At 46.3% G+C, this 14,654-nt stretch overlaps 1 protein-coding gene across 1 annotated transcript; it reads right to left on the reverse strand.

Annotated features, from left to right (window-relative positions):
• Window positions 1-248: 248 nt before the first annotated feature.
• LOC120227262 (monocarboxylate transporter 8-like) lies at window positions 249-13,341 on the reverse strand. The gene is made up of 2 exons (XM_039225404.1): window positions 12,690-13,341; window positions 249-305 (listed from the first exon to the last, which is right to left on the reverse strand). Exons 1-2 carry the CDS (start codon window positions 13,339-13,341, stop codon window positions 274-276), a joined length of 684 nt encoding a protein of 227 aa, XP_039081335.1. The 3' UTR covers window positions 249-273.
• Between the last annotated feature and the right edge of the window lie 1,313 nt (window positions 13,342-14,654).

The raw sequence follows: 14,654 nt of genomic DNA on the forward strand, positions 1-14,654 counted from the left end.
GTTTAGAGATTCTTGCAGGGGCCCCTGCTGGGACTTCCAGGCATTTATCCTCCTCTCCTGCTAGCTCCAAAAGATAAACCCTCCTTCCAAGTAACAGGATGGGAGGTCCCAACTGGCAATAGGTCACAGGGTTTGGCAGGATCTTGGCAAGCTCTTAGGAGGTGGGACGCAGAGCACCCTGTTGTAGATGGAGGTATTCAGGTTTCAAAACTGTTGCATGTGGATGTGTAGACCACTCACAGTTATTGGTTTCCTCAGAACTCGGGGAGGAGATTATAGATGTGATGAGTGCAGGATTACCCGACCTATGGTCAGAGTTATGAATTTAGAGCACCAGTGAAGCAGAGCCACCCCCCAAATGAGAAAAGTACAGATTTAAGGAATTGTTTAAGAAGTTGGCAGTTGGAAAAACAGTTCTTAGGGCCTTTAAAGATCTTAATCTGGTCCCAAGGATGACCAACATCAGAGTAGCCCAGATGGTACCTTGACAAGGTAACTTTATCCCCAGAATTCCTGACTGAGTAATGCTAAGCTCCCTTGGGCTCACCTGGGGTTACACTAGCCTACTAGTGAGATAATAAGAATAGTAAATGCTTATACAGCACTTATCACGTGCCAGACACTCTTTCAAGCTATATATAACTCATTTAACAACCCTATATAGTAAGTAATCTTATTATCCTCCTCTTACAAATGAGGACATAGCAGCACAGAGCAGTTAAGTGGCCTGACTAAGGACACAGCTAAGTGGTAGAGCCAGGATTTACTCAAGAAGTTTGGCTCCAGCATTAGTGCTCACTCAAGAAGGCTCCATGAAAGGAGAATTCTCAGTGGTACTTCACCCTTAAGACACAATCCCCTTTTTTAAAGATAAAGCCAAGATCTTAGGAAAGTGGTCTTAAGGTAGAGAATATTCAAAAAATTTCTAGGCATGTTGACTCAGCATATCACAATCTGTTACACCAAATATCAGCTTTGAATTGAGGTACTTGCTCACTTGTGCACACATACTCTTTGTCCCCCTTGGATGGAATTCTTCAAGGAGACAGGATGGAGACCACAGGATAGCTACCCTTTCCAAAATTCATCTTTTCTCAAATCTGAGAAGAATTGTTTTCCATTTTCATCAGATAAGTTGTTTTCTTACTACCTTACCATTCCTCATCACCACTGACTCCTTGCCAGGAAGCACCCTAAGGCCTCTTTGGTTTATATAAGTAACTGGTTATAAGCACTAAGTCTCTGGGAGGTCCAGCCTTCTCATTGCATTAGTGAAGAAATTGGGGCCGAGAAAAAGGAAAGGGACTTATCAGGGTCACAAAGACAGTAAACAGAGCTACAGGCGGAACCCAGGTCTCCTGATTCCCAATCCAGTGCTTTTCTTGATCCCAGCCAGGAAGCCTTAGTGAGGCCCAGATCTTTCCTTCCGTGACCTTCATTTCCATCTCCCTTAACTTTTTGCTTCCCAATTGTTTGTCTGTTTTTCATCATACCATACTTCTTCTTATCCATACACTTAAACATCAGCCTGCTATCAAATTTAGGGAAAGCTCTATTCCAGCTGTAAGGGAGCTCCTAGTATTTGTTCCCATTGAACATGGAACTGGGATACCTGGGTTCTAGTCTCACCTCTGCTAAATATTAAGTGTATGACCATAGGCCATTCACTTACCCTCAGTCTGTTTTCCATTTTATGCAACTATAAAATGAGAATATAAGTCTCTACACAGCCCTTCCCTATTGTGAACTTTACCCCAACTAAATACAAACCACACTGACTTTCCATTTTCCTTTAACATAGCACTTGTGATCAAAGATGTTGGCACATGATGAGATTCAACTTAGTATTTTATTTCATAACTGTCTCTGTTGCAAGGATAAACATCAACTAAGATATAAAGTACAATGTACCACATACAGAGGGGATTGTCACCACTCAGTAGTCTTCTCCTCTCCTAGGGTTCACAGTATGTGGATGTCTGTTTGGGACTCAGGGTAAGGGGTTGAGAGCTGTTGCCATCTCTGCTCTCATGCCCTTTGTCCCTCCTCTCAGACCTCAGAAAAAGTGCCTGGGCTGCTGACATGGAAGAGCAGGTGGTGTAGGTTGGACAGGCTATGGCACAAGCCAGTTGCAGGCACCTCATTCCGTGGCCCAATGCCCAGACATCCTCCCACCCCAGGCCTTCTCTCCAAATGTCCTCAGTATCTTCCTCTCCTCCTGCCCCTCCACTCCACTACCTTCTGGGTCAGGGCCTAATGGGATACAACGACTCACTGGAGTCTCAGAGGACAAAGACCCAGACTCTGAGCAACAACTAAAGTGTCTAATCCTCAACACTCATCTTGCAACTACCCAATTCATAGGCTCCTCTTCATTTAGCTAAATCCCATTTTGAGTTACAACTCTCTCAGCAAACCTTCCTTGATTCCTCTTGAATCCTCACACTCATCTCTCCTTTTCCACATCACCGCACAAAAATTACATTCAATTTTATATATATATACATGTTTTTACTACTTAACAACAATCTTCAATTGTTTGGTATGTTATGTCTTTGCAAAGAAATTATAAACTTTTTGAGGGACACTTTTCCTTCTCTGGCTCATCCAAGGTCTAGCCTTGCACATCATAAACACTTATTGACTTGAATTGAACCAACATTAATTGAATTGGAGGTTAAGAGTATGGGGAGGGTTTGTGAGCAGGGAGAAAACTAACATTTATTGAACAAAGTATGTGCCTGACTATATGCTAGATATTTTGTATGCCTCATCTCATTTAATCTCCATACCAATAATGAAAGATGTTGTTATTATTCTTATTTTTGCATGAGAAAACTCAGACTTCAAGAAGTTAAAACCTTTGTCAAAGCCAGCCATGTGGTAACTAATTGAATCTAGTGCTGTTTGATTCCAAAGCCCATATTCAAAGATTAGTAACAGCTTTTTTAAAAAATATTTTTATTTATTTCTAGGAGAGAGAGAGACAGCCTGATCAGGGAGGGTCAGAGAGAGAGGGAGATACAGACTCCGAAACAGGCTCCAGGCTCTGAGCTGGCAGTCAGCACAGAGCCCGACGTGGGGCCCGAACCCACGAACCGCGAGATCATGACCTAAGCGAAAGTCAGACGCTCATCCGACCAAGCCACCCAGGCGCCCCGATTAGTAACAGCTTTAATGCCTATTAGCAAAGTATTGATTAAATAAATTATGATATACCCATATAATGGAATACTGTGCAGTTATAAAAAAAAGAGTGAAGGATTATGGATTTAATGTATAATAACATCCAAGAAATATATTTTAAGTATAAAAGGCAAGGTGGAAGATAATATAAAGTATGGGCTACCATTTGTGCTTTAGAAATAGAATGTGTAGACACACACACACACACACACACAATTGCTTGTACATAAACAGAATATCTCTGGAAGGACACATCAGACAATACTGGTGGCCTCTAGGGAGGGGAACAGGGTAACTGGGAGACAGGGGTTGGAGAGAGACTTTATAGTGTTGTACCCCTTGAATTTTATTTCATATTAAATAAATAAATCACATTTGTTAAAAACACATTACAATCTACACAAAGTAATGCCTGGGGATTGACTTCGGAAAAATTCAGGGAGAGAACATGGGACAGTATGATATTGAATTGGATTGAGGACCCCCTAGGGTGCCAAAAGCCCCATCCTTTGCACCTATTTCCCAAACCCTCTTACAAACCAATCTCCACTATAATCATCTGACTGTAATGTTGATTGAGGTCACATCTTTCTAGTACTCAGTTCTCTACTTATAAAATGGGCACCAGATGGGGTAGGATGAGGTGGTCTGTAAAATACCTTCCAGCTCAGACATTTAAATAACCAAAAATCAAGATGGTGAATCCTACTATATTGAAATCTTAGTCTCAAACAAGGGTTTGGAGATTTTGTTTTGTTGTTTGCAACAAAAAATAGAAATATTTTCATTCTGATTTGCCTACTAAATCATCTTAATGGAGGCTCTCTAAGTGGTCACTGAAATGCTTGTTCAAAACTACTATTGCAGTCTCCAACCCTCTGGACTTCTGTGGCCTCTGTTCTTCAGGGCTATCCTGTTTAGAACACAAGGAAATTGACCCACTCCAAAACTGAATACAAAAGAGCAAGGCCCCTTCTATGCTTAATGTCCCCTGGCCCAGACCTTCTGACCCTAAATATCCTTTTCCTTCTTCCTCACTACCTGCAGGAGAACAGAGGCTCTGTAAGACACCCTCGGGAGGAAGTGACGTCTGAACTTCACCTACCACTCAACCCCCAACCCCCAATCCCTAGCAATTCCTACTAAAAAACTCAGTCCTTGACTTATATGGAGGCTTTTAAGCTCCTGCCAAGAGCTGTAAATATTTTAACATGTCTTTTTTCCCTGAATGTATATGACCTGGGATCTGGCCTCTCCTTTCTCAGGACTTTTAGAGAACTGAGGAACAAAGAAAACACAGCCAGTCCTTAGCTACAGGGCACCCAGATCAAGTTGCAGAATAATACAGAGGGGATATGAGAAAGAGATTGAATAGAGAAGTGAAAGGTGGGGAAGAGGGTTGATTCTCTTCCAGAAACATTTAGAAAAAGGTATTAACAACTCAATTTCTAAGGGCTGGAAAAGGTCACTGGATAATAAGAATAAGAAGAACGCCAACCCCTTCACAATTTACAAAGATCTTTCATATACAGAATCCCATTGGATCCTTCATAGTCCTATAAAATACTGTTAATTACATTGTGGAAATGAGAACACTGATGACTTGGAAGTTTATATATGACTTGTTCAAGTCTAACCAATTAAGAAGAGGCCAGTTCTCTAGCCCTTTTTATACACAAGGATCATGACTCTGGGTAGAGTGAGATGGTTAGTTAGAGGAGTATGTCGTATATCACAAGACTGTCAAACTTTTGTTTATTAAACCCTTTCTTGGTCATCTTTTTTATCCCTTAGTCATAAGGATGTCCTGAGGCTACAGGAATGGAAATCTTGGCAGCAGTCTCCCTGGTAGCTGCCTCCTCCCATCCTTACTATGTATTAGGTGATATCTAAAAGCAGGAATTCTGGATTCAGATTCTCTGTGTTCAAATCCTGGCTCTGCCATTACTTGATAGGTGAGCTTAAGCAAGTTACTTAATTTCTGTGCCTCTTTTTATCGACAAAATAATGGTATCTATTTCTTAGTGTTGTTGAGAATTAAAATGAGTTGGTACATGTAAAGAGCTTAATATAATGCCTGGAACAGATTTACTTGCTAAATACTAAATAAATGTTAATAATAATAATAATAATAATAATAATAATAAGTAGTGGGATGGGCTTATAGAGAGTCACCTCCATACTTTTTCCCAGTCACCTCAGGATTAGTGGCAATCCCACATGAAGGGCATGAATGGTAAACAGAAAAGCTCTTTTCTTTGTGAGAAGCTCAGTAACCTGAACAAATGACTGAACCTGTGATCTCAGCCTCATAGCTACTGTGTTCTGACACTGTGTTAACTGGCCCAGACAGACATCACATGCCCAGATATACACACATACATGTAAGTCTGGACATATGGGTTCAGGCACACATCCTTTCAGCCTGGATAAGAGGCTGATCTTCTAAGATCTTATAAGATCTATACACTCTGTGGGTGTGTAGATCCACAAGGTAAGTTCAGCAAAAAGACTGTGTAGAGACTGCTTGTTTAGCAACATTTCCCTTCCTCTTTTCCCTTCAGCTACATAGAAGCAGGGAAGCAACTAACCTGGAAGCTTTACTTCCTCTCTTTCTACCACCACTGAAGGCACTTTTGACTGTAGTTAGGACTTGGTGTCTGTCTTCTCCCTTATCTCACTCCTCTACAACCAATTCCATAGTATTTTTTAGCAAGAAGAAAGATGATGAGACTCAAAATGGAATGAAGACTTAGGTTTTATTAAGAATCACCGAAGCTACTGAACACCAGTATGAAATCTCTGAAGGTTCAGTTGGACCAGAACAAGGAAAGTAAGGATTTGAGGAGAAAGGAGTACAGCTGACCAGGACATTTGTTGAATATAATTGGGTAAGACTTGCTATAATACTATCTCCTTGGCTGGGGTCCTGGGGTTATGAGAAGAAGGAGTGTGGAAATGACAAAAGGGAGTTCATAGTAGCTATCTAACTGCAAAAATCCAGAGCTAATGGCTTCCACACTCTTGAGTGCTACATAGAAGGTAACTACCTTTCCCCTAGAAAGTGGAGAGTAAGAGAGAGAAGAAAGGGCAAAAAGGAAGAGATGCCCTTGTGGAGTGTGTAGAAATGGGCCAAGATCCATGCTGAAGATGAGCCTCTACCACATCTTAAACTCCAGTTATTCCTCTAATTGAGCAAGAGAAAGAAATAGAAGAGAGATAACAATACTGGGAGGAAAGGGGATGGCATATCTAGCAAAGGTGGTACAAATGCACCATGAAAATAGGAGGATCCTAGAAACTATGGTTGGGGCAAGCCAATTTCATCCATTCTTCTCTTGTCAACCCCAGAAACCTGAGCAAGGTAGAAGATAGAGATAGGCAAGACTACCAGGGTGAAGACACATGTATTTCCTCAAGCCACCCACACAGGCCACATTCCCCACCCACAAATAGGTGCCAAGTGATTTCACATTAGTAACCACCGCACCCACCTTCAAGGTAGGTAATTCAATGTCCTTGGTCTTAGTCCTCTATCATCCCTAAAATGAGAGAGGGGTGGAGTGTTCTAAACTTACTTCCTAGTAACCTTTGAGTACCGAGAGTGATGCAGAATAAGGGGAGGGATGGAAGCAGAAAGACACTTATAATAAATGTTTCCAAGCTCCAGTGTTGGGGAGTTACAAAGGGGTCCAGGCCAAGATGTATACCCCAGGCTGGCCATATTCTCTCCATCAATCTCACCTAACAAGTTGTTCACACTGGGCCATTTGTGCTAATTTCCCATAACCCTTACAGAAGCCTCTGTTATGTTAAACGTGATTCCATAAACAGATGGGAAAATAATTCTTTCATCATCCATAGCTTCAGATGAGGCATATGGTGTGTGTGTGTGTGTGTGTGTGTGTGTGTGTGTGTGTTACGAATAAAGCCTTTTCTCTAAGGTTTACTCATTGAATCCCAAGTGAGACAGTTCCAAAGCAAAATAATCCACTCCATCTTTTACCCAATCTGAAAAGAGCAAATGATTCTTTCTTTTCAAAAGACAACAAAACAAAACTATGCTGGTGATAAAAGCAGCACACCTTCTTGGAAAATTGATCTGTTCAAAAAGTTGAGATGGCATCCTTTACATATTTCTGCAAATGTTGACAGTCCAGATGCTTGTTTATTCTTCGTGGTACAGGAGGAAATGTTTCCAATGACAAGAAAATATAAATTTAGGGGAAAATGAGAGAAAGCTCTTTACATGCTACTTCAGTAGCCACACTCTCAGCTAAGCCCGGAATGAAAGTGAATTGACCAGAGATTATGGATGCCCTAGGGCCTCCTCTAGGATTGAAACAGCAGTCCTCCCATACCCGACCACAGTGGAACCCAGATAGTAGCCCTAAGCCAGCTATAAAGGTTCTCTGTGTGAAGCTCCCTGAAAGAAACCACTAAGTCACATTTAGGAATCTTGATTTGATCCTCTATCCTGAAATAATAGCAAATCAAGGTTGTACTAACCATGATTTCTGAGAAATAAGAATGAGCTGTGGGAAATTAAGTTTCAGGAGAAGGGTCTAAACTGAAGCTTAAGGAAATGCTTGTAGTTTAATGCTTTTTAGGAACAGGCTCAAATGCTGGAAACAGCAGCATACAGACCCACTTTACTAGCCTGTAGCAAGTCAAGTTGAGGGAATTCTCTTCAGGGTCCAGTTCCAGTTCTAGGAGAAGCAGTTGTACATCCAGAGTTGCCTTTACACACTGGATAAAAAGGAGTGGATCTTTTCAACCACAGTGGTGTATATATAAGCATCCCTATAACCTTTAAATTCACATGACATGGGAAAATAATATCTACATGGTTTTTCATTGCTTTCCCAATAGCCTCCCAACCTGTCTGCATCTTCATTCAGGCAGATAGGTTAACAAATTTCCATTTTGTCTGAATGATTCAAAATATATGTCAAGTGAATAGTAAAGAATAAAATATAACATAATTCTAGAAGGATAGAACAGCAGAGCTATAAAGTTCATCTACTCAAACCCTTTCATTTTACAGATAGTTATACTGAAGTACAGAGAGGTAAAGTACCTTCTCAAAGTCACAGAGCAAGTCAGGGGCACAAGTTGTCTAACTCCTAGTCACTGTCTAGCTGGTATTACTGAGATCACCAGCCCTTTAGGTGTCCAGATTTATGTTTAGAATGAGATTTTCAGGCCACTGGACAGTGGGCCAGGGATCCAGCCTCAACCAGCTAATCCAGCTAAAACAAGCATCCCCTGGTTGACTTCCAAATATCCCAACCTCTTCTCCTCATCCCTTTCAGTATGAGTCGAGGTCCTAGTTTGGGACCCAGTTTGTTGGAAAGGAGACAGAAGAGTTACTTGAAAGATGTCTGGCCAATGACCCTGTGGCCCAAAGCTCCATTGCAGGCTCTAACCCAACCCGATCAAGCTTATCTGGACAGTAGGCAAAAGCCTTCAGCCAAAGACTAGATCCTGGCAGACTTGGTCAAAAAATACCTGGCTCCTAAATTAAGCAATTTAGTGGTCAGCCCAGTGAGACATTGAGCCAAGCAATGAGAGAAAGATAGCCTAACTTGCCTTTGACCCCACCTATCCTTGGGACTCTGTCCAAATGTATAGTGTACCATTTTCCCCATGCCTAGAAAATTCTGTCTCCATTAGAGTGATCCATGATTCTGAACTATCTTGAGCCCAGTAGTAAATTCTCCTGACCATTGTCCCTTTCCCTGGGTGGTAGAGCCCTAGCCCCAATCCTCCAACCTAGAAGCCTACAAGGGACATGCTTATAAACTGCCCAATAAAGATACCTCCCATCATATCTTATGGCTCAGTGGTAGGCTTGGCAGTCGAGGTGGAAAGTGCAGACTAATGGGTTTACTCTGAAGCACATTTAAAAAGACCTAAACTTGGAGCCAATGTTAATAACTCTGCCTTGGTTTACCTTGTCCCCTGGTTCCCCAACCCTAAGCCTGCCCTAGCTCCAATCCACTTGGAATTCCAATAATGACCTGGGGCCCACAACGAGTGTTACCTTGTTCCTCTTTATCCTCTTCCCTCTAAAAGTCTCTCCTCTCAACCCAGGAAGCCATGCTATACTTTCCACCAAATTGCCTGGCTGCCCTATCTTGTCTGTAGCTTGGTCTGGGCAGGAGGACTCCCAAATTTCCCACAAGCTCTTCAAAAAGTATAGACTCATTTCTCTCCTGATCTTTTCCTTTTCTCCTAAATCAGACCTTGGTCACATGCCTCCATCACAGAAACCTATTGCCTGCCATTCTTCCCAGGCATATGATCCAGGGTAACTTGGCTTCCCTTTATAATTTTTTAACATTTATTTATTTTTGAGACAGAGAAAGACAGAGCATGAGCTGGGGAGGGGCAGAGAGAGAGGGAGACACAGAATCTGAAACAGGCTCCAGGCTCTGAGCTGTCAGCACAGAGCCCGATGTGGGGCTCGAACCCACGGACCACAAGATCATGGCCTGAGCTGAAGTTGGATGCTTAACTGACTGAGCCACCCAGGTGCCCCACTTGACTTCCCTTTAAAAACAGGTGATGATAAGGCATAAAATAAACTGGTAGTGTTACCACAGAACTGTACATATCACAGAGTCCCCAAAAAGTGTACATAGCATGCTCTAGAATGGCCTGAATTCCACTTTCCTTCCACTCTCCATGATTTTTTCCCATGCCCAGAGACCTCTCTGATGTGTAGTTAGCCCCTATACATCAAAACTACCTTTTTTGTGGCTCCCTCATAACAGTCCCAATTATCTTCACAACCTTAGACTCATAAAGCCAATCAGCAGCAGATTTAGGACTGTGAAGATATTAGGCCTAGCCAAGAAGAATCTGGGTTGTGTGGTGCCCCCAAAAATTCATAGATTTTTATAGATGAAAGGCATGTCAGACATTAATAGAAATGGATAGTGTACCAACCTTGTTGACTATAGGAGTAAATGTTTCATGTTCTCCAGAATGGCTATTTGGCAAATATTGACTGACAAACATTTTAGCAAGCTTCTACTGGCTTCTTCTATCCCTTGAGACACTAGTGCTGTGACACAGGTTGCTGGGACATTTTGAGCAAACTGCAGAAAGTGTGTGGAGGCAGAGACACATTTGGAATCTCAGGATCTAAATGGTTACTTGGGAAAGCTGAGAGGCCCAAGAAAGCTAGTGCTAAGGATATTTTCTAGGAGCTCAGGAATGTGGTGGGGTGTTCCTGACCTCTTTGAAATAAGAATTGAGGTGTTCCCAAGAGCATCCAGTATCAAAAATAACTTTCGTGAATTCAAGATACACCACAGCAAGGACCTAAGCCAAAGTATTCTGAGACCCTGGGGACACACCAAATTCCTTTCTGTCCCTTCTTGACCTGTACTCACCATAATTTAAACCAGTAAGCCTATCCCTTCAATGGACCTAGTCTGCATCAGAGTACACACCAGCCACACCTCTGCACCACCCCCCTTCCCAGCTGCACTGTGAGGTCTTGACCGGAAAGTCCCAGCCAGCCCTCCCCCTGAGTCCCCTATGATCACCTGCTTTGAAGTTTGTTCCCCAGCAGTAAACCTCTTCCTGGTAAAGTAGTGGTTTTTCCAAGTTTTATTACACACTCCAAAGGGCCCAGCTCTAGGCCTGCTCACACCACATGAATGCAAGGGTCTAACTTCAGCCCATTCCCCGCTACCTCTCATGAAGTTTCACCCAGACTTTGCCACTGACTCTGAAGGCCAACAGCTTGCCTTCAACCACAGGGCAATGCTCAGCAGGTGCCCTCCTAGGTAACCTAGGCAACAGCAAGAGGCCTTACCCTGGCTGCCTTCCCAGGAGCCCCTGAACTGAATCAAAGCAAGGAAAAGGTATTCCCAGGGGTGAGTGTGGCAGTGACTTTCCTCCCAGTTGTTCCACAGAGTCCAGGGACCCCCCCTACTCTCAGGCACCAATGTAGCCTGGTAGTCTCCACCCTGGACAGCTTGATACACACTGTAACTTTCAAGTGGGCACCACACACTGCAGTGCCAATGGATCACAAGAGGTACCAAGAGCTCGAAACCTGTTTTTCAAAGGCAGCCCAATGAAGCTGGGGGAAAAAAAGATGGGTCCTTTGTTCGGAGTGGTAGGAGAAGCTGTCCAAATGCCCAGGGAATCCGCAGGTGAACGCCCGAGAATTCACAGTTTCTGTGTTCAATAAATAACCCCGAGGCCCCCCCAGAGGGCAGCAGAAGTACATATTGTGGCAGCAAGAAGAGGGAACACTTCAGCCCCAGGAAAACACTATGAAAAACCACATATTCTGAGCTGTGAACTTTGGGCAAGTCTCCAGTGGAGCTGTCCCTAGAAGACACAAGAAGGAGTCAGCCTTGAGGTAGAGGACATCCAAAATCCTTCACTTCTTCTCTAGACTTCTCATCAGAACTGCTGAGAGGGCATGGTCGTTAGCTTTCTGAGAAAACGGGATGGCTGCTCTGACTTCAGGAGCCCACAGGCAGATTCAATGCGAGGAGAATGCAAATTTGTAGTTTGGTGGCCACCAGGCCTAGAAAGCTAAGGCTATGCTCCCTGGCCCTCCTTGTTTTAGGGAAGAAGACCATGTTCTCCCCATGCGAAAGCCAGATAAATGGAGGCCAGCATTCCCGCTAAGGCTGAAAGAGACATTCCGCGGAGAGTGGAGAGACTCTGAGTACTAGGGAAGGCAAGGCTCAGGTTGGGGGAGGTGTGGAGTGAGTCTCAGGGCCCAGCCTGCCAGCCGCCTTACAATTCTCTGGCAGGAGACGTCGGAGACCGTCTCTCTGCTTGCTTTGGGGTTCAGCTCAGAGGGCACGGAGATGTGCTTAATTCCTGAGAGGGACAGAAGACGGCCTGGCCTGGCTGAGCCATAATAACCACCTCAGGCAAAGAGACGCGCGTGCACCCCACTCGCATTCCCTCCCTCCCTTTTTGTCTCCAGCAGACACACACGCCTGCCTTGCGATTGACTCGGCTCAGTCACCGGTATTTCTAAAGTGTTTTTGACAGAAAACACCTACACTCCCCGTACAGGAACAGGGGCTGCTGCGAAGATCTGCAGTACGGTATTTCTCTTAAAGCCCTCCCTGTCTCCCAACTCTCTCCTCTCTCTGTGACTTCGCACCCCCTTCCAAAAAAATCTGCAAATATTTCCTCCCACTACACATGGTCAGAATATTAAAAAAAAAAAAAAGTGCGTCTGGATTTGTCCCAGGGCAAAAAAGTTCATTCCTTGCATGTGATCAATGAATATCCCAGGTCCCACCCAGGGGACGCCTTGTGCCTAGTCTCCAACAGCTAAGGGTGCCCAGAGCCCCGCAACACGCGCCTCAGCAGCGCGGTGGGCAAGGACAACGGGGAGGAGTCGAAGAGGAAAGCTGAAGGGGCGCCTCGGACTGAGAGGTCAGAAGTCCGCAGCGGTGGGAGCAGAGAACGCCCTTGCCCAAATGCTAGGAGGGGAGCGCGGGGCCACTCACCTGCTTGGAACTCTACTTGGCGATTTTTCTCTCTTTCCTCCTGCAGCAGCATGGAGTAGAGGATTCCAAAAGAGTTCTGGATGCCAAAGATGGAGCCGTTGCACCAGGTGGCAGCGAAGACCACCATCCAGCCGAAGCCACCTTCGGGGGGCTGGAAGCCGCGAGCGGTGCCGCGGGTCTCAACGGTGGGCGTGGATTTGGGTTCATGCACTGGCTCGGGCTCAAATTCCAACTCTGGGAGGGGTGCAGGGTCCGGTAGGAGTTGTGGCTCTGGCTGTGGCTCCGGTAGGGGCACTGGCACCGGCTCAGGCTCGCGCTCTGGTTCGGGGCTACCCACCCACTCCTGCCGTTCCTGGTCTGCCTCCCGCCAGGGCCCCTTGGCTTCCTTGCTCGCCAGGCTTTGCAGCGCCATCTCGGCAGGGGGACTGTGGCTGCTCCAGCGGGAGGAGCCGCTGTGTGGCTGGTACTTGTTTCTGCCGCCGCCGCCTCTGCTGCTGCTGCTGCTGCCGCTGCTGCTGCTCGGAACACTGCTGCAGTCGTCCCCCCCTCCTCCCGGCTCTGCGCCCCAGCTGGCCAGCCTGTCCCGCGACAGACGGTCCCTCGAGTCCTCTCCTCCTCCTCCCACGTCCAACCCCCCTTCAGCTCTCCCCATGTCATCTCTCTCCTCCCCCTCCTCTTCCCCCCCCCACCTCTTCCTCCCTCAACAGGCAGCCGCTAGAGCCTTGCTCTTCTCCCTAGCCCTTCCTGCTCCCCACACTCGCCTACCTACTTCAGCCGCTGCTCCCTACCTCAACTTCCTTTCCAAACTACTGAATCCTGTCTTCCTTGCCCAATAGAAGGAGAGTAAAAATGGTTTTTCCACAAACTGTCCTGTTTCCCGTGACTTCTCCCCACAGGCTCCAAAAACACATTGATCAACCCAGAATTTCCAGGGAAGACCCCACTGTCTTTTGCTCTCACTCCCTCCTCTCACTCAGCCTGGAACTGTAGTGGTCCCGAGCACTCCAGGACGAGAGCTGAACTTTGAGAGACCCCACCCTGTCCTCGGGAGTCCCTTTGTCTCCCACTTGCGCTTGAGAAAAGCGACCTGGAGGGGGAAAGCCCAGGCTTCGGTCAGAGGGTGGGCACAATCTTCTAGAGCCCGGGGTCTCAGCCTCCCATGGCCCTGCGAACCCCCCCCCCCCCGCCACCAACTCCCCACCAGGCTCTCCCAGTTCGCCCCCGCCCTTCCCGGCAAATCTCTGGCTGGGCGCGAAGGGGAGGAGACAGCTCGGCAGCGAGGCCTGCCCCTCCGTGCAGTCAATCAGGGTTTTGTTTGCGCCAACCTGGAGCCCTGAGGAGCCTTAGAGGGCCGGGTCTGGGTCGGGGACTGGGCCAGGAAGGGAAGGAGGTGCAGTGGCACAGGAGGGGGCCGGGCCCGGGCGGGGCAGGAGCCTAAGCTCGGTTCACGCTCCCCCCGGCTTTCGGTCCCGCTGTGGGGAACTATGAGTCCGGGCCGGGTCAAGCCGCCAGTTTGGACTAGGGCCGATCTTCCGGCCCTCAGGACTCTGTGGAGCAGCTGAGCGAGGGTGTCTTTCCAGCACCCACCGCTCAAGTCCGCCCACCTCAGGCTTAGATACGTGGGAATTCCACCGAATGTCCCAGACTAAGGTCCCAGCCCTGCGAGGGTAAGCGAGATTTTGATCTCCAGAGAGCGCAAGGGTCCCAGGAGACGGGATGGGTGATCTGCCCTGTGGGCGGCCTGGCTCCCTGCTGTGTCCAGCTTCAGCCCTGACGACCCGCCCCGCGATCCCGGGAAGTTCTGCCTCCGCTGAGGGCCCATGTGTCTTATGCACTAATCATGAGGTCGTAGTGTGGTTACTAAGCTACTCTGCTCTCCACCAGCAGGCCGGCCAGCGCCAATCGGTTTCTACCCAGCATCTCATTAACCTTCTTGCTGGGTGAAAAGACTATATGCCCGGTGAA

Source organism: Hyaena hyaena, unplaced genomic scaffold (genome assembly GCF_003009895.1).
Source record: "Hyaena hyaena isolate Hyena2069 unplaced genomic scaffold, ASM300989v1 scaffold_2125, whole genome shotgun sequence".
NCBI classification, from domain to species: domain Eukaryota; kingdom Metazoa; phylum Chordata; class Mammalia; order Carnivora; family Hyaenidae; genus Hyaena; species Hyaena hyaena.